This window comes from Xenopus tropicalis, chromosome 5 (assembly GCF_000004195.4).
Source record: "Xenopus tropicalis strain Nigerian chromosome 5, UCB_Xtro_10.0, whole genome shotgun sequence".
Classification (NCBI taxonomy): domain Eukaryota; kingdom Metazoa; phylum Chordata; class Amphibia; order Anura; family Pipidae; genus Xenopus; species Xenopus tropicalis.
The window spans coordinates 51,045,094-51,065,847 of record NC_030681.2 but is presented as its reverse complement, the minus strand read 5'-3'; the positions used below and the strand labels follow the sequence as shown (position 1 = coordinate 51,065,847).

At 35.9% G+C, this 20,754-nt stretch overlaps 1 protein-coding gene across 1 annotated transcript in view; it reads right to left on the bottom strand.

Moving 5' to 3' along the window:
• Window positions 1-20,754, bottom strand: part of thbs2 (thrombospondin 2) — a 49,052-nt gene that overhangs the window by 2,920 nt on the left and 25,378 nt on the right. Inside the window, exons 6-21 of the mRNA XM_018094193.2 lie at window positions 20,541-20,681; window positions 19,757-19,850; window positions 19,166-19,336; window positions 17,240-17,416; window positions 15,859-16,032; window positions 14,409-14,536; window positions 14,160-14,312; window positions 13,016-13,234; window positions 12,349-12,456; window positions 8,301-8,460; window positions 7,711-7,829; window positions 6,848-7,082; window positions 5,111-5,338; window positions 3,539-3,810; window positions 3,340-3,437; window positions 1,473-1,612 (exon numbers count right to left, since the gene is read on the bottom strand). Of these exons, the coding sequence (XP_017949682.1) occupies window positions 1,473-1,612; window positions 3,340-3,437; window positions 3,539-3,810; window positions 5,111-5,338; window positions 6,848-7,082; window positions 7,711-7,829; window positions 8,301-8,460; window positions 12,349-12,456; window positions 13,016-13,234; window positions 14,160-14,312; window positions 14,409-14,536; window positions 15,859-16,032; window positions 17,240-17,416; window positions 19,166-19,336; window positions 19,757-19,850; window positions 20,541-20,681 (2,617 nt within the window). The remainder of the gene's footprint in view (window positions 1-1,472; window positions 1,613-3,339; window positions 3,438-3,538; window positions 3,811-5,110; window positions 5,339-6,847; window positions 7,083-7,710; window positions 7,830-8,300; window positions 8,461-12,348; window positions 12,457-13,015; window positions 13,235-14,159; window positions 14,313-14,408; window positions 14,537-15,858; window positions 16,033-17,239; window positions 17,417-19,165; window positions 19,337-19,756; window positions 19,851-20,540; window positions 20,682-20,754) is intronic.

The following is a 20,754-nucleotide window of genomic DNA, read 5'->3' as shown; positions in this document are numbered from 1 at the left end:
CAATCCCAAGGTGTGATGTCTACACTGCTAGTATCAATTCTATGCTGCCTACACAGTCAAGAGACACATTTATGGTGAGGGCTGGATTTGAAGTATGGACTCCCCTAGGATAGCCATTAACACCACCCATGCCCCACTGCCACGTCCTCCTCTTTACAGTATGCAAACCTCTCCACCCACCCCTGGAGTGCATAAATAGCAATACAGATTGGCATTAATGGGGACTGGGAGGGTGGGATATTTAAATAGCTGAGAAATTTTCTGCTTGCCTAGTCCCCAGTGCAAATGCAGCGCAGGGAGCATACCTGTTCAGTCCTGCCAACTAGGCCTGGGCCTTTGTGGCCTTCCCAACTAATCTTGGCCTGCATGTGATGTTTTTCTGCTTGTGGTGTTCCCTGGTGTAATCTTAAGTTGGTACATTTCCTAGCCTTTACTTCAGACAAGTCTAAGTTGTTTTTCCTGTGTTAAGGTACAGAACATTAGCTGTAAATAATTTATCATTGGATAACCATACTAATACGGCAAAGAAATGTCCTTTTTGAGGACATGATTTTATCATGAGCAAAATATAATGGCATAGGCTGTATTTCTTGTGTTTTCATCATCTACATAAAACACAATCGTAAATTACAAATACAAGTAAGGCACCCCATAATGCAGTGTTTTTTCATACTTTTGGACACATACCTAAAACCTACTGACAAAAATTAAAAAAACCCAGTTAACTATTTTTCCATTTAAACACATGTTTGATGGTCTGGTTAACATCAGGTATGAGGTATTCTCTTATTAATACAGTGGGACACAGGCTCACTAAAAGCTCAGATATATGTGGGCTGATTACCATCAAGTTCAAAGCACTCTTTGTTAGTACTACAGAGAAGAGGGAATCCATCAAAAAGTAAGAATTGTTTATTTAACAATATTCTGCAAGAAATTCAATTTTTTTTCATCTTTCTAGCCTAAAGGCTTTTGGAAAATAGATTCCATACCTGTAGGGAGTTTAGGTTAGCTAGTCTTAAAATACAATTTTTTTAACTGCTTTTCTTTGTTATTCATAAACTGTGATAAAAAAACAAAATATCCAAAAGAAACCCCCAAAACAACAACATCTCCAAATTGCTATTGTTATATATTATGTATGTCTAACATATACAATATAAAAAACAGTGGCTGATACATTGATGATCAAACTAGGAAAATCCAAAAGCATTCCCAGTAATTGAAAAGGTTTATCCTATTCCAACACTTTACACAACTGACACATTTATCAAACCATATGGAATGTGTCAGTTTGTGTCAAAATATGTCTGAATGTGTGAATCCTCAATGCTAAATACAAATCACATGTAAAGAGAAAGCATTTGATCAATTCTTTTTCACAGTTGAACAAAATGTTGACTGGGAAATAATTTTATTACATTTGCACGTATTTACCACGTCAAATGTTTTTTTTCTAGTGGAACACTTACCTTTACATTCATATTTAAGATCAGAGAAGTAAACCATTTCTTGAGAGAAAACAAAGAGGCCCAGTCGTCCACCAGCATATGTCTTGTCATAAAGAGGGCCTGAGTCCGCCATGATCTGCTTCCCTTCATATACTACAACTCTGTAAGGCAAGATGGAAACTATGTGAACAGCTCGTGTTTCAAAATGAGTATAAAATGAAAAAAATCAATCTCTAGATTGGCCACTTCTGCCTTTTTAAAGTTACTGGTGTTTGCATTGGCTTATGTCCAAATACTTTCACATCCTAACATGAAAACCTTTAATATGGGCAAAAATCAAGGGGTTATTTGGAAAGTATTTTAAATATATTAAAGCATGGTATTTGCCACAGCAGTCTGTATTGAACAAAAAAGGAAAATCCATAATTAGTATACCCATACTTAGTAAAATTGACATTAATGATTAATTCATATTGATTATGTTTTGAAGTTGAAACTTTATAGTCTTAAGATGACTCATCTAGTCAAGAGGAGAAAAAACACGAAAAACACCTTGCTATGCTAAAATATACAAAACCCTCCCTTTTACCTTATAAACCATCATATGTTATTAAAGTTGATCATGACTAATAGATGCATTACTATACCACATATACGTATAATGACACACTTGCACGTGTGCATTAGATTTATACTCTACTCATGTCAAGAAGTTCACTTGTGGAAGCCAGAAGTGGAAAGGGATAGTTTTCTTATAATTCTGCAGGTTTTGGTGCTATTCCTGGGCACAACAGGTAAAAAGACCATATACATAGGTTGGCATTTAAGGGCTTGTTCACCTTCAAATTAACATTTAGTATAATGGTGCTATCCTGAAACAATCTGCAGTTGCTCTCAGCTAGCAACCAGACAATGGTTTGAAAGAGAGACAGAAATATGAATAGAGAAGGGCCTAAATAGAAAGATAAGTAAAGTAACAATGTCAATACAACTGTAACCTCACAGAGCAATGTTTTTTGGCTGCTGGGGACAGTGACCCCCATTTGAAAGCTGGAAAGAGTCAGAAGAGGAAGGCAAATAATAAATAAAGACCAATTGACAACTTGCTAAGAATAGGCCATTCTATAACTAACTAACTAAACTAAAACCTGAAGATGAACCACCCCTTTAAAGGACAAGGAAAGGCTAAGTCACTTGGGGGTGCCAAAATGTTAGGCACCCCCAAGTGACTTAAATCGCTTACCTTTTACCCCGGGCTGGTGCCCTGTTAGGAGAAATCAGCACCAGCCCAGGGTACCTGTAGCGATGCGCTTCCTTCTTCCACCTTCATTTTTGGAAGGACTAAGGACAGGCGCATGCGCAGTAGAGTGAAAAGCCGACTTCTATGTTAAAGTTCAGCTTTTCACTCTACTGCGCATGCGCGCGACAGAAGACGGAAGGAGGAAGTGCTGCAGCTACCCCGGCTGGTGCTGTTCTCTCCTAACAGGGGCACCAGCCTGGGATAAAAGGTAAGTGATTTAAGTCACTTGGGGGTGCCTAACATTTTGGCACCCCCAAGTGACTTTGCCTTTCCTTCTCCTTTAAGTAAAGGGCTTTGAGCTTTTGTGAGTGGAAAATGTATGATGTAATTTCAAGCTAGCAATGTGCTTAAATAATATCAACTCATATGTCAGTAAAATATTTATTAGCAAAGTTTTACAGAATATTTATTGCAAAGCTCTCTATAGTTTGACAAGCATTTTTATTTGAACAAATAACCTTCAAAAGGTAAATTTCACAAATGAATATATTTATTAGCACATTCCCACAATTAATTTTCCCAAGTTAAATTAAGGTAGCTACTTGCAAAATGATGTGTTAGGTAGTTCCTATTAATATTATGACTTACCTTATAAAACCAGTCTTAGGTCTGTGAGTCAGATGCCATCTGTAAGCAGTATAATCTTTCCAGCCAACATTTTTGGGATCATGCCACAAGGTTCTTACCTAGGGAAACAAAGTGAAACAGTATTATAGTCAACGAAATAAAAATACTTTAGTACAAAGGTTTCATTAGAATAAATCATAGTTAATAAGCTGAATTATACCTCTCCTGGTGTATTCCCAGTATGCCAGAGGGCATTTCTTAAGTGCTCCCCAGTTCCTGTAGTGGAGTTTACAACCTTGACAGACACACCAGAATACCCATAAGCCCTAGATGGTTTGTCCTCCCAGTATGTCTGAGTGACCTGCTTCCACATGAGAACATAGAACCTGCTGCTGGATTGGTAGCCAAATACAAAGCCTGCATAGTCATCATCACGGTCTGTGTTCACATAAAATGTACCACTGAAGTCAACTGCGCTGAATTCATCAAAACCTGCACAAATTATGGGGAAAGAATGTCACAGATCATAGGCAAAAATGATAGTTTTTGTAATTTAACATGAATTATAATTTCACTCCATGAGGTATGATGCAATTAATTAATTCATTAATTAATTTCTTTTTTAAATTAAATTACTTTAGCTTTGTAAGAAACAATCCAGGATCACTAAAAAAGCAAACAGCTTTAAATAATATTCATATCAACTTATCGGTGTGCAACAGTTATTATATGGTGAAAATGATTGTAAATTACATGGGGAACAGAAGACTTCATAAAACCTTTATTTATCTATATGAAAAATCCATAGTGCAGGATCCAAAATTTATTTATAAACCAAGCCTCTCATACCTCCCAGTGTGCTTTTATGTGTAAAAAGATATGTTCCCCTGTTCCCCTCATTATGAGTAGAAAATCTTTGACCTTTGTTCTCCACTGTAAAAGTAATGGAGTTGGAGTAATGAACAAAGTAGTAAAGAAACCCCTAAACCATCATTTATATTTTGCCATTAGCTTGACCCCCATATACTTTGCCAGTGGAGTATATGCATATGTGTGGTGGGGAGATGGGTTAGAGCAGTGATCCGCTTGCAAGCAACATGTTGCTCATTAATCCATTGGATATTGCTACCAGTGGCCTCAAAGAGGTGCTTATTTTTGAATTCCTGTCTACAAGGAAAGCTTTATAGTTACATCAAATCCATGTGTAATGCAAACAGAGCCTCCTGTAGGCTATAGGTCCACATAGGAACTACCAATAGCTAATCACTGCCCATATTTGGTACCCCTAGGAACCTTTTGCATGCTTGTGTTGCTTTACAACTCTTTTTACATTTAAATGTGGCTCAGGAGTAAAAAAAGGTTGGGGATCCCTGGGTTAGAGCCATATATGTGATTTTATGGGAATCCTTAAACCAATTTGCTTGTAAAGTAAATTCATATACCTCTGAACTAGGCCCTAGACTTTACTCCTTTCAACCATGAAAATTCAAAGGGAGGTCATTTTCTCCATTTACTTGAATAAGAATCAATAATTTTTCAATAGCTCAATAGCAAAAGAAAAAAAAAACCCATAATACTATCACAACAAGAGAACCAAATTAACACACATTAAAATGTATGCTCTTGTATAGAAGTAAATATAAACTACCCAACTATATACAGTATGGATTATTGCCTGAAAAAATGACTTTTTCAGTATCTGTTACTTCTCCACAATTGCTTCTAACCTAGAAAAACAATTTTTCTCCTCCAGTGGAGGTAGGACAATTGTTAAGAAATGAAATCATCCTACCTACAGCTATGCCAGGATCTGAGTTGGCTGTCTGTACCAGTTCTTTGCCCTGGTGGCGAATCACCCAGTTGGGATCAATCTGTGCAGTTCCCTTTGGATCCAGAGGTACCATCTGAAATTTCCTGAAGTCAGTTTCGCTAATGTCACTGTTTTCAGGGCACACATCAAGTATATCTGGTATGCTGTCATTATCAAAGTCATCCTTGCAAGCATCACCCCGACCATCACCTGAAAGAATATTATAAGATAATAATAATCTTCAAAAATGAAGAGAACTCTAAATCATGGAGCTACTGTAGGCTTCTTGCAACTGGAAACTGCAGTTAATTTAATATGATATTTGTGGTTACATCTGTCACAAGAAAATTATATTAATCTTTGTGAACTCAGAGTAACTTTGGCAGTGGTACATGGTAAAGTCAAAGTCTCTTGATTCATGCTTTTCTGGCATGCTGTAAGGTACGTTATTTAGAGGTAACTGGCTTTGGTCTTTCATCCCTGACAAGAAACCCTGCAGCAAAATTCCATGATGGATATTTAATAACAAGCACATACCCTTGAGGGTTCTCTATCATGAGAAAGTCCCAATAAATCACAATCTAAGCTTTAGGCCATATGTATCTGAGAAAAATAAGAATCTTTCCAGTTACAGGCATTAGAAATACAGCACAGTGAAAAAATGATAGCAGTAGTAATATGAGGTGGGGGGGCAGTAGAACTGACATCCAGCAGGGCAGACTGTTCTTTCATAAGGTAAATATCATTTTTTCTGTCCAGATTAAGGAAGGATGGTGATTGCTGTTTTTGGAGAAGACTGCAAGAAGTCATGACCTTGTAATTCAGTGTTGCACTTACTGAGGGATGATTTTATATAGGGATGCACCAAACCCTGTCTTTTGTGTTTGGCTGAACTTCTGAATCCACCCTGATGGATTCAGGCGAATACCGAATCCTAATTAGCATATGGTAATTAGGATCCATAAGAGTTAAAAATTTTCACTGCGTGGTTTTCCTCCTTACATTTAACCCTTCCGAATGCTAATTAGCATATGCTAATACACGCTAATTAGGATTTGGATTCGTTCGGCCAGGACCGTGGATTTGGCTGAAACCGAACTCTGCCAAAAATGGCCGAATACCAAACTGAATCCTGGATTTGGTGCATCCCTAATTTTATATAGTAATAATTAAAAAAATATATATAAATATATATATATATATATATACTTTGATAAAGGCTACAGGAGTAGCCGAAACGTCAGTTCTTCACTATTCTTCAATAAACCATTGAATTTTGTGATAAGTCCTGTGTGGAGCGGCCCATCTTTTGATCGATTGTCTACATATATATATATATATATATAAGGTAGAGATTTTTGCACACTTTGCTGTTTATAATTTGGAAAAACTTGCTGTTCTTTTAGCATGAGTGTAATGCAAACTTTTTAGCTCCATTCTATATGAGGTCTAATTGTAAGGATTTCTTTAAAATGCCCATGTAAGGAATAGGTTCATTGCTCAATGTATCCATCCCCACTATTCTGAAATTGACAATGACAAAGAGATGCCTTTTGCATCAGAATTATTTGCCTACTCAGAGTTGTTAAGACTTTATGGAGCAAAACAGAGTGGACACACAACTTCGTAAGACCATTCTTTAAGTCATTTTCAAAATTGCATGTCCTTGTCCTGTGTCTTTCCTGCTCCCCTAGTCACTTAATTTCAATTTGGTCTTACCATCAGAGTCCTTTTGGTCAGGATTATAAACAAGTCGACAGTTGTCTCGGTCATCAGGAACACCATCATTGTCATCATCCGAATCACATGCGTCCCCTCTACCATCCTTATCATGGTCAGCTTGGTTTGCATTAGGAATGTAAGGGCAATTGTCCAAATTGTTCTGGTAACCATCTTCATCAATGTCTTCATTGTTATCGCATTGGTCACCAACTAAATCATTATCCACATCAGTCTAAAAACAAAGGCTGAGTTTAGCACATTTGACAGATAAGGTGCAAGATTCAACAAACCTCCACAATGACAATAATAGGTTTGATCTGCTAATATTCAATTTTGAATTGTTTTTTAATGTAAAGTTTTCCTCCAAATGAAAATTCAGTGCACAACACTTCATACGCCAAACTGCAGTTTATGTACCATATTTTTCTACTTTTGTGGTAAAAAGAAAATGTAAAATCAAATATTATTTGTTTATGCAGCTTAGCTTTATTTGTCTTTCTTAGAAAGGGCAAAAAGACCATGAAAAGCAGTTGTTAAGTACAAAAAAAGCAGTTTTTTGCAAGATATTCTGAAAAAGACATAAGACTCTCTGAATTTTACACTGAACTGTCTTGTCCAAACCAACGACTTTTCTAGTTGTAAGCCTGAAGGGAAGGTAAAATTGCATGTCATTGTACCTTCCTCAGCAAATTTCTGGGTTAAGCTGAACAAAGAATGAATCAAGGCCATAAACTCACTATTTTAAGTAAGGATAGGAGTCTGGAACACTAACCTTAAGACTTACATTTTCAATATTCATTCTAGACTTTGTTATGCTAATAATATTTATTTTTTCATATGATTGCAATTTTGAAAAATACCTGGTCTGGATTGTGCATTAATGGACAGTTGTCACATTGGTCACCAACACCATCCTTATCAGTATCTTTCTGGTCGGTATTGTAGACATATGGGCAATTATCAAGCTCATTCAAGATATCTGGAAGAAAACCAACCAGTTTCAGAAAAGAAAAGACAAAAAAATATGCTTTTGCACTGCAAGGATATTGCAGGCATAGGAAAATTAAGTGACTGGCCCAAATTCAAAACAGAGTGGTATTAATCTGTAAACTGTGGTTCCCGAAAACCATTAATTTTCATTACAGGCCACATTCTTATCCACGCCAGAGGTAGGGGATCATTTATCTGGAAAACTATTATCCAGAAAGCTTTAAATTACAGGAAGGCCATCTCCCATAGGCTAATTTTAAGCAAATAATTCTTTAAAGCAGCGGTTCACAACCGCCAGGGGTCGCCTAAGACCATCCGAAAACACATTACGGAAACATCCCTTACTGGGGAATACCCCTGGTCCCAAGCATTCTAGATAACAGGTCCCATACATGTTCTAGCTGATCTCATATTTTCCATCTAGCTGCAAAAGAAATAACGATGCTCATTGTAGACATACCATCACCATCAATATCTGCAGCACATGCATCTCCCTCTCCATTATTGTCTGTGTCAATCTGGGCTGGATTGTGCACATAGACACAATTATCACAGCGATCACCAACTTCATCTTTGTCATAGTCAAACTGACGTGGGTTATAAAGCAGGGGACAATTGTCCTGTAAGACGAGAAAAAAAGTTTATATTATTCTCAATTGATATTCTCAATATACTATTCTCAAGTGCTTGTCAGGTGATAGAGTTCTCAGGCTTGGAGCTAAAACTGATCTCTGGTTCCTAGCAGCAAGACAATAGCTTGGAAATATGAATATCATGTAAGTAGAAGAGATTCTAAATAGAAAGCAGCAAAATTGAATAACAATAAAACTGATGCCTTACAGTTAGTTTGTTTTATTGTTTGCCAGGGTCAGTGACCGCTGACAACAAGTTAGGATTTCAAGTTGTACTCAAGTAGTATACAGTCTGCTGATTTCCTGCAATTATCTATTTTGGTGTGTTTTGTACAAATATATGTTTATTTCTGTCTGTTGCTGCTTTGTAACTGTGCTAAGCTTAGCAATAATAAAACAATGTTATGCTGACCAAGTTTTATGATGCTGAGATGTCCAGGTGGATTGTTTTGCAGCTGGGATTTCTATAAAGACTTGGCACCCTAGTCTCCATTAGGTGTCCAGTACTATTTAGAGGGCCACTTGCTAATGCTACACATACAGCATCCAGTGCTAAGATGATTGCAACAAAATGTTATATTGAGTTTTAAAACAACTACATTTTTGTATGGGTTATGGAAATTATAGTCATCCCTAGTAACCATGACGGCTTTTCCTGCAACTGTACTTCAAACTGTTTGGTAGAAAAGAGCATTTCATTTAATTATCCTTTTCCCTAGTAAAAGAGGTACATTTTATCTTCATGGAAAACGTAACAAATACATAACACTTAAGTAATACTGGTAGAACAATCAAGTCTAAAGCAAACATCCACTTTTTATTTATTGCTCCCCAAGTATGTGGTGATGAAACAGTTTTGATTTATTCACTTTGCACCGACTGTTTTTCAGTGAGCGTGACTTGGCAAAGTTACCGAAAGAGAATGTTTATGTTCCAGCTTGTTGGCCATATGCAATTTACACTTAAATATCTCAAAAATGTTAAACCATTTATGAAAATTCCATAACTGGCCGATTATTACTCTAACCGGTAGTTATAATTGCTTTGTATATGTTTCTCTTGAATTTGAAGAAAAGGTAATGTTTGGGTCACGAACATTCTAAAGAAATAAGGAACACTCCGTAATTATTAATTATGATAAACTGCTTATACCTCCAGAACACTAAGGGGCACATTTACTAATCCACGAATCTGAATCCCGAATGAGAAAAAATCGGATTGGAAACGAAAATGTTGCGACTTTTTCGTCGGCATCTCGTTTTTTCGTATTTTGCGCAATTTTTTCACCGCCGTCTCAACTTTATCGTATTTTGCGCGACTTTTTCGTCACCGTCGCGATTTTTCCGTATTAACTAATTGTAAACGGCGGAAAAACCAATCCGATTTTTTCGCGACGGCGACGAAAAAGTCGCGACAATTCGTGAAAAAGTCGCGACAATTTGCGGACGTTCATGGATTAGTAAATGTGCCAATAAGAATAATAAAAAGAAAAACATATAAACACATCATTAAAATAATAAAGCACCCAATACTAAGATAATACTCAATGATATCAGTGATAATTAAATATCAAAAAACATATCTATAACTTACTTATAATAACAGTGGTACCCAATTATTATTAATTTCTGCCAACTCTACCATAATGGGCTGATAAATATATACTGCAATAAATAAATACTGTGATGTATTTATTTATAGTTATAGTAGTGTGTTGTATCTTTATCTTAAAGGACTCATTATAACAATTGCAAGCGTATTTGTGTTTGCACAATTTTCCTCAGATAAGTGTAATAACCACATTCATTAAAGGTATTTGCACCGAAAGGAGCTCCTTGCACTTCTGTATAGTTGTGCTTGTTGTACGCTGCTGTAGAGTAGAGCAGTGCTGTCCAACTTTAAATTTATATGTAGTGGGCCAACTATTGCTCATATAACATGTTGGAGAGTCATATAATGAAGTCTGTGGAGCCTTTAAACAGGCTGGGGGCCATAAAAATTATTTAGAGGGCCATAGCCAGCCCACTGGCATCACCACCTCCAGACCTGGCAGTGGCTCCAAGATACCGTTGGTGCTCTTTGTCGATGGGTGCTGTGCACATGCTTTTATGAACAGGGCGTACACGTCACTATCATGCCAAACACCAGAAATGACGCAAACTGGAAAATATTCTGCACATCAGGTGCAACTCCCCATTGTGACTGCAGCAATGCTGGAACCCAGGAAAATAGCACTGCATTATGGAGAAAATTGGTGATTGTGCTTGTAATTGGCTTTTTAAAAGTGGGTTACTCAATATTTTAATTACAGCTGATGGTACATTTACCTAAGTGAGTTTGTTTTTTTATTATTAACATTATTAATTTTGTGATAAAAAAAGCAAAGAATAATGAAGGTGGTAGGCTTCCAAGCAGTAGAACTATCTAGTTGCATCCTACTGCAAATTTACATGGCATTACTAGAAAGCCCCCTATCACAGGTTGGCTACTGTGCTTTTGTTTACTAAAGAAATGCTTGAATTCTAAAAACATAATTTGGGATATTAGGAAATCCATTATAACAGCAATTATTAGAGCTGGAACGAGAAGCGGCATACAAGACTCACATTTATTTAAAAGAGCTTAACAAAAGCCAGGTTTACATCATTATTCCTATTTTGAACAGTATGTGCTTGTGCATGACCAGAAGTAATGAGGTTAGCCTTGTCAAAACAGAGATAAGTGAGCTGCCAGCAATATGCAGACATGCCTAAGTTTACTTAGGGACATTTAAATAAGCTTTCTTCATAGGAAAGAATAATTAACTATGAAATAACCTATAACCACAGAATTGAAGTACATTAATCTGTTTGTATGAGCATTTGTCAAATAGCATTACAGACTTCCCCTCCACTATAACATCATATTGGTGCAAGATTGGCCAACATAAAACTTGTGTCCTCAATCTATTACCCTTGTAATGCCCTACATAGCCTCTAATTACATTTCTTATAATTACGCATACCAGGTTAATATCTTGACAAAGGTCTCAAATGGAGACTGAAACATTGGTGTTTTAGGTGTTCTAAATAAAAGTACTTTCCTGTGAGAGCCTTGCTTCAGTTACCAGACCTAGAAAGCTTATCCATAATTTGAATATGCTAAAGAGGTGTTTGCTTCCTTGAAGGCTAGTAACAATTTTACAATGACTATTTGTTATAATTAAAGGGAGGCACCAAAACAATCTGCCTCCCCCCCCACATTTTTACACTTATGCACCAAGTATGGCAAATTTTACTGAAGAGGCACGTTTAGCTCCTAAATTATATGTATTTTCATATTGATGTGTTGTAACTATACGCAGGTTTAGAAAACAAAACCAAAATAAAAAAGCCATTGGCCAATGATGTGCCTAAAATATGGCAATTTTATTGCAAGCAGTAAGCTTTTTTTGGGACAGGGCCCTCTTTACCTTTGGTATAGGTTATTGGCTGCTTCGTCTGTGTACACTCATGTATTGTAATAATAAAGCAGAACCATCTTGTATAACCTGACACTTTCTCCCTGTGAATGTGAGGTAAATTGTTACATAGTTACATAGGGTTGACAAAAGACCAGAGTCCATCAAGCTCAACCCATCCAAGTGAACCCAGCACACACAACCTATACTTACCCTATACCTATACTTAAATTGTGTTTTGCTGCAATTTGTTGCTATTGTTGGTGGTATTGCTGTTGTAAAGGAATACAAACAGGGGTATAGTTTTAATAAATTATACAGTGAAAACAAATAAATCAATCAATCTTTAAAGGCTTAGATGTCAGTTACCTAATTATGATATTATACTATGGACAAAACAGCATAAGGAATTAGCTGGTACAAACATATACGTTTACCTTTTCATCATCTACGCCATCATTGTCATCATCTTTGTCACAAGCATCACCAACTCCATCCTTATCAAAGTCCTCTTGCCCTGAATTTGGCAGGAGAGGGCAATTATCCTGCCGAAACAAGAATACACTTTTAACTGAACATGTTCTTAAAGCAACACTAGTTAAAATTCCTTATAAAAATTGCTAGTAAATAAAACAAAACTAGACCATAAAAAGCCCCATTCATGCTCTACTGAGTTTTAAATGTTTTAAAATTGTTTACTTTTTTGAGCAAAGTTTCCATTTTCAGATGCCCCATTGTTAATAGAAGATGTTGCAAGACTTCTTGTTTTATTGCTCTTGATAAAGAGCCTGTGTGCTTGAAACACATTGTGAAATAATTATACGTTGAGTAGTTCGATCTGCTCTTTCTTTTCTTCTCAGAATTATTTTGGAGCCTGCTTATTGCTAAGGTTTGTTTGGTATTATGCAAAGTCTAATACTGCCTATAAATTTTGAATGGCTAGTTTAAAATGTATGGCTAGTTCTTGAACAGGTGAAACAATATTATTAATATTGTGATTATTAGAATGTTGTTTGTTGTGACATATTTCAATATGTTAGCTTTACTTGTCTAGCAGATCAAATTATACATTTAATAAACTTCATCATTCACTATTGCTCTTACTTTAACACAATGGTAAGTGGCATTGGCAGCGCAGACCAAGTTATTATTGGGCCATCCATCTAAATCTGAGTCTTCTCCACAGATAATACCATCGCCAGCATATCCTGTTCGGCATTCACATTTGTAGGAAGGGTCACTAAAGTGGCCAATGTATATACATTCTGCATATTTGTGGCAGTTGTGACTTTTATCCTTGCATGGATTTACAGGTTCACATTCCTAGAAATAGAAAAACATTAATGTAATTTTGGCTAACTGGTTTGACATCCTATAAAATTGATATGATGGTTATCAGCACATACAATCACTATTTCTGTAGGATCACAGTTTTGGCTCAAACACTAAGAAAAAATAAACTAAGTAGAAATGATCCCATAAGGAATCCACAAGAAATTTCTTATTTCATTTCACTTCAAATGTGACACTTGCAAAAGTGGAATCTGATGTATTTTTCCCAGATGTCTTTCATTTATGTTTTTAAGCACTTTTACCACAACACAATATAAAGATTAATGACCAGATGACAGCTATCCCTGAGTCTGTAGACGGAAGCTTTAATAGAGGACTAGCTTCTGTATGTTTTTCTGGTCTTACAGGTTAGCAAAAGAAAAACAGAAAGCAGATTCCTTAACATGCCAGGTTGTGGAAATATTCTATACATTTATGGGCTTATTTATCAATTTTTGAGTTTGTGAATTCGAGATTGTATTTATAATTTGAAAAAAACTCGCATTTCAAATGCTTGCTTATTTAGTAATAAGAAAAACTTGTTTAAATAAGAAACCTTGAATACACTGAAATTTTGAGTTTACAAACTTGAATAAAACTCGAAAAATCTGAATATCTTGAATTGGTAATATGGCTTGACTTCGCCTAGGCCAACTTCAATAGACTTCTGTATAAACTCAAAAGCTTTTACATGGCTTTTAGAAATTTTATATGGCTTTTAGACGTTTTACATTTGAGTTTTGGGGTTTTTTACACTTAATAAATATCAGACTTTGAAACAAAATTTGAATTGTGCGAGTTTTAGCAAATCATGAAAAAAAAAAAATCAAACTCAAACATTGATAAATCTCCCCTTAAAATGTACACATACATCCCTTACTATAAGTAATTCCCACTGAGATTAAATGATACTCACTTGTTTGTCCTTTTTGGCTACTTCAATGCCCACACCAAAAGGCTGGGTACCTTTGTAACGTGGTGGGCACGGCAAGCAATGATAGCCTGGATCTGTATTCACACAGCGATGAACTCCCCCCAGTCTGAAGCAGGTATCTGATACCAGGACACACTAAAGGAGAAAACATTATTTATAGCAACAGAATGTACCCAAATGAATTCTTATAAGACAAAGCGATACATGATCTTCTTGTTCTTCGTGTCCTACCTCATCTATATCTTCACAGAACGTCCCATTGCCAACAAAACCAACAGGGCATGCTCCACACGACCACGATCCATCAGGGTAGCTATTGCACTCAGCTCCAGGAAAGCAGGGATTAGACAAACACCCATCTATAAAATTAATAAGATAAATGTACATTTGTTTGTAGTTTGAAATACAATGAATAAATGCTAGGGTGGTGGGGGGTAGTGTACAAAATGAATAACTAGTCAACAATGACCACATTGTCTTACTGTAAAAACGACAATGAATTGTTATGTATTTATTTTAAAATCAGTTAAATATTTGCATAACAAGAGCATTCTCAATCCTAGGTTTCTTCCTTCGCCCAAATCCACTGAAATGTATAGACAAACGAAATTACTTGCCCCTCTCTCTCTCTCTCTCTCTCTCTATATATATATACAGTATACTGTATATAGGCAGATAAAAAATACAAATAAATGTTTTCCCCTACGTATAAAACATACATTTAAACCTAATCAGCATAAAAACAACTTAACATCATAGCTACCAGTCATTTGAAGTTTCAAACCAGTTTAAACTACAATACAGAACACTATTATCTAACATAAAGTACAAGCACATTTTCTTGAACTATTGACCATTAAAAGGATAAACAAAGCTCCAAAGCTCAAAGAATCATGGAAGGAAGTTCAGTTCAAAACATGTAGCCAGACAGACAAACAATTTTTTGCTAAAACTGCAAGCTAAATAAGTAATACCCCCCACAAGTTAAAGGAGAAAAAAAAGTAAAAACTAAGTAAGCTTTTTCAGAAAGGTCTATGTAAATACAGCCATCAACACTTACAGTAATGCTGCAGTCCTCTCATCAAAAGAAACACAGGATTCTTGTAAACATAATGTTCCAGTGTCTGACTTCTTCTCTCAGAAACATCCTTAATTCCCATGGCTAGAGTCTGCACAGTTCTCTCCTCTCTAAAAACTCGCCCCCCCCCTTTAGGAATGTGTGATCTGAGCTATAACAGCTACACTTCAGGCAGGAAATAATTTAATAATAAACTTAAAATGGCAGCTGCTATCTTAAGCAAATGGAGAAAGCTTCTAAAGCTTTTTACTTAGGTATGGTAATGGTATTTTCAGAATAAATATATTGTTCTAGGTGGCACTAATGTGGCAAATCTATTGGCTGTAAAATGCCAAAATCACTTTCCTTCTCCTTTAAAGGACAATGTAAATCATATTATTAATTATGTATTAACATTATATATATATATATATATATATATATATATATAAATAAATATAATTTATTAAAACATATATTATATAATTAGTTCCTAATATTTTCATTAGGCAATCAATGTAGAAAATCACAAAAATAAGGTATAGTGACCATTTATTCAGGAGATATAAAAACAAAGCAACTATGACAGCTGACACCATTTGCCTTCTAGATCATGTTACATACCAATAGGGCAGTCCTGCTTATTGCACATCTCCTTTTCTTTAGGCTCACCGCCACACTTCTTTCCACCATACTGTGGTTTGGGGTTATTACACAGACGTGATCTCTCTCGCAGACCTCCACCACATGTGACAGTACAGCTGGACCAAGGTGACCAGGGTCCCCATTTCCCATTTACTTGAAATAAAGAACAACAACAAATAGTAAAACCAGAATTTGCTTAACATATTTTTTTGAATTTGACAGCAGATACTATCAAATAAAATTTAACAAGACTAAATGGTAACATTTAAATTAAACTGCTGGATTTTAGTGATTCAAAGAACACACATTTACTTAGTAAAATACGAGATTAGAAATAATCACTAAAAATATACAACTTTATCTCAAACTGCATAAAAAGCCATAATTGCTCATGTTGTGCAATTTTCAACCTGGGCTTCAGCCTGCAATGAATAATAGTAGTTCTGCAGTGACAAGAGAGCAGTGTTGAGGAAATACTGCATGCACAGTTCAATGGCAAGTATTGTTGGCAACAGTCACTGTTCTAGCTGCAGGCTGTCAGCAGTTATTGGGCTGCCAAGCATTCTAATTGATTTCCAACCAATGTTGGACCACAGATATTCAAGAACTAGAATGTTAGTGGTTATTATGCTATATTAACTGTTTTCTTTAACTTGCTTGCAAACTCCCTTCCCACCCATCACACACTCCCAGCAGAAGTGTTTATTCAACATTGGCTCCAACACCATGTTTGTTTTACCTACGATGCATTATTCATTCCCAGCATTCCAATGTAATGCCACAATACTGTGTATATCCATGCATTCAAGAGTTCTAAACAGGGCTTATTTACCTCTCATTTAGCTCTGCAATAGCAGTGAGCAAAGTGCAATTTCGCATTCACCATGTTTTTTCCCCACAATGCATTGGTATTTTTAGAATGCTAGCAGCATTGCAGTCTCAAGGCACATCTGTGCTTCACGGACAAAATGAAAGCAAAATGTTTATATAAAAATGTTTAATAAATATTTGTTGTATACATTATGCAGATATTCCCATTTGGTAATGTAATGTGTTTAAATTCTGATATTTTGTTTTATATTTACTAGTTAATATTGTACTGTTGTCATTTAGCACAATTCTTTCTTATTTGACTTGCAGAGTGCATTGGGCATACTGTGCACTTAAGTAGATATAATTGTGTTTATGTGCCAAGAGTCAAATCTGTTCCTTCTTTATTGTGTATGGGGATCCATTAGCAGCTGAAGGGATAAAATCACACCTGTTAGCTTACAGAGAAATCAAAGGCTCCATGAACCAAGCTATCTCTTTACAGGATCAGTAACCATCAGTATGTATAATGTATTTACAAGAAGCTTACTTGGGCATGGGATTCCTTCACATTGCTTTGTTTCGCGTCCAGCTCCTGTGCAGTTTTTCCCACCTAGCTGTGGCTTAGGGGAGTTACATAACCGAATACGCGTGATATTGCCAATTCCACAGGTGACAGAACATGCTGACCAAGGTGACCAATGACTCCAACCACCATCCTGACGTACTTTTTTAAAGCAGAAAATAATAACACAATTATACATTGTGTAAACCATGTATATAACAAACATAGTCAGCTGCTTTCAAAATATTTGATAAAAGTAAAAGTTATTTTTTGAAAAGAAAGTCAAAAAACATTGCGAAGATCAAGGCATCTTTGGAGGTCTTGTACCCAGAAAAGTTATAAACCAAAAGTTCAGGTATGCAGGTATGCACACTTCCAATCTACATTACACTCTTAAACATATTTCTGTGTTAAAGTTGATGAAACAAGCATGTGTTTTACAAATCAACAATGCAATGTTATTGATAGGTAGGTTTGTGGTTGGTTGGCAAACTTATATATCATGGAGTTAGATAGAAACCATCATTTTGGGGTGTAATAAAAACAAAATCTCTTAATGTTGAACTAATATGAACTCAGTAGATATGCAGCTATCACTGTATCAATGATTAATGCCCTCAGATTGGCTTTCATGCCTTGAGTTGAACAGAAATGTACAAATTCTCAAACAAACAAACAAAGGAAGAAAACATTGCAGGAGGGAACTGAAGTAAAGAGTTGAAATATAGCCCTGAGGTCATTCTTTTAAAAAGGATCCCTAAGAGACATCTAAGGCATGCAATAAAGGTCAATATCTACAACCCAGGAGAAAGCAGAGCCAGGAAAATTGCCTAGTACCAGCATGTTTACTATATACAGTTCTGGCCCTGTGACTATTTTGTTAACAGTGTTTGCTTCCCTGTACTATTACACAGAAACCTTAAAGCAAAATTCTGGGAAAATAAGTTTGCTCACAACATGATCTGAATGCACGCCAAGCTTGACTTGACATAATGATTACGTTGGAATGCAAAACATGTGTCTAGTCAAGATACTTATCAATTAAACAAAGATTAACATGCATTTAACATTGTGGTAAGAAGAGACCCAAACAATTTCTGTTTTGTAAAATCTTAATTAAAAAACAAAACTTATGAAATGAAACACGTATCCATGGTGTATTGATTTGGTAATTAAAAGGGATGGCCACCTTTAGACAAAGTCCGCATTAGAACAGCCCATGCCAATAAAAACATGTTTCTAATTGATGCTGGTTTTTAAAAGTGAAGTGATTCCACTTCCCCTATAGCTCCTGTTTGCAGGTTCTGAAACAAATTGGGTTCCCTTCAGCTTTAGGGTGGCAACTCCCTGCTTGTGACAGCAGATCCTGCCCAAAAGGAGGATGAGGAAGTACGTTTGGCAATCCAGGACTACTGCTCATGCCCATTTCATTTGCACATCATTAATCTGATTGGCTGAAAAATGCCAGCCAGTGGTATCACAAACATGCATACTAAACTGAAAGAAGGTAGCAATAGTGCTACAGGTCAGCAGGGGCCAGAAGCAAAAACCAAGGGGGAGAGGGAATCAGATTCTTTCAGGACTGGCAAACATCAGCTGCAGAGGTAGATGTCTTGGGTAAACCAGGATCAAACTGAACAGAATGAAAGTTACATTTTTTTGTAGTCAGAACTTTATACCAAAATAAGATGTAGAATTTCACAATTAGCCTGGTTTATAAAAATGACAGTAGAACCACATAAATGCCCCAAATATGCCCTCTGAAAAATATATTTGATTTAACTATACCAATGTTTAATTTGTGATGCAAACAATTGGAACAATGATATTGCATAAATGGTGACTTTCATTACATCTCTGATATTTTCATGCACAAGAACATTTCTCGTCATCTGAAAATAATATACTTACTGCGGTTGTCACACTTTCCCAGATTACATGTCCTAGTTTGGATAGATGAACCTTCACAACTGCTGCTGGTGGCATCACAGGATCTTCCTCGTTGCTGTGTTCCAGAGCCACAAGTCACAGAACATTCTGTCCACTCAGACCATGGAGACCAGCCAGCTTCACTATCCATTGCTTTAGAAGACAAGAAATCCATTGACTCCCAACTTTGTGGTGACAGAAAATGACCAACCATTCCCAATCAATATATATGTAACACTCCTCCTCTTTACTTCATCTACCAAGACCCCAATATTACAGTTAATGTTAAAATATAATTTTCCATAATAAGCTTTTAATGATTTCTTTCTTAATAAAGTAAGCTTTTAAAGAGTAAGAAAGTGTGATAGGACTAATAAATAATCACATTGGGCAAGAGAAGTTTGAAAAACCTTGGAAGTGACAGAATGAATAGAGAGAAAGCTTATTTAATGGAAACACTGGAGAACTGTATCAAAGAAAGAAAAAATAGACATTTAAAATCAAACGTGTTTCTATTTCTAATCAACCTAGTGGCAACACTATTTCTATTCATTTTACATAAGATGCACTTACGGAAGCACATAGGGCAACACTCTCCTTCATTGAAAGTTGGGCTGGCACAATGCACTGGAGGGCAAGTAATTTGTTGACAAACTGTTTTTGAATTCTGTTAAAAGAAAAAAAACTAAGCCATCAATAAAAATAATATAAATATATGGCAGGTTATTGCTACATTCACTGTAGGATTTGGGAAAACATAAATATATACATATATATATATTTGTCTGTTTTTAACATACAAGGAAATGTTCTAAATATTTCTAAAATTCCAGAGTTACTGAATTTGAATGAGGCAGGTAAAGGTTTGCTCCAGGTCGTAAATTGCATGTTAATATGACGCGAGCACTTACATGCCTTTCAATTACATATGATTCAACCTTGTACAACATCAAGTGCCTACAGCCACAATATACAAAGGAAGCCCTGTACTCATTGGCAGGTCAAGGCAATTACTTAATGTAATGTATGTCTGGAGCATTAGAGCTATTCCCCCACACTATCATTGACTGCAATATGAGTGTATGTGGCATTTGCAACTCACAGACATGAGAAATATGTCCATGTACAATAGTCTATAACTATTGGAAAAAACTATAAGTTTCCATTTACAGTCAAACCTTGGTTTTACATTCTCTGCATTTTACATTTTCCTGCATTTTAACAGTTTTTTGTGGTGCCACCACTTATAGTGCATTTCAGTAAATTCTTTTTCTGCATTTTACACAAACATTTTGCTCCATTTTTCATAAAATGTCAGTTTGTCCAGCAAAAGTAATCTGCAAAATGTAACTCTTACCTGACAAGTGCATTTTGTGCAGCTGTCCACAATCCAGTCTTCATTATCTGCAAAAAGACGTCCATCTTGCCAGCACATTGACTGGTTCTTTAGCGTTTTATTGGGCCCAATCAGTTCCCACAACACTTGATTCTCTTCAGACTGTAATAAAATGATTAAATGATATATTGTGCACATTTATATATTGTTTCTAAATATTAATGCCTTACTACAT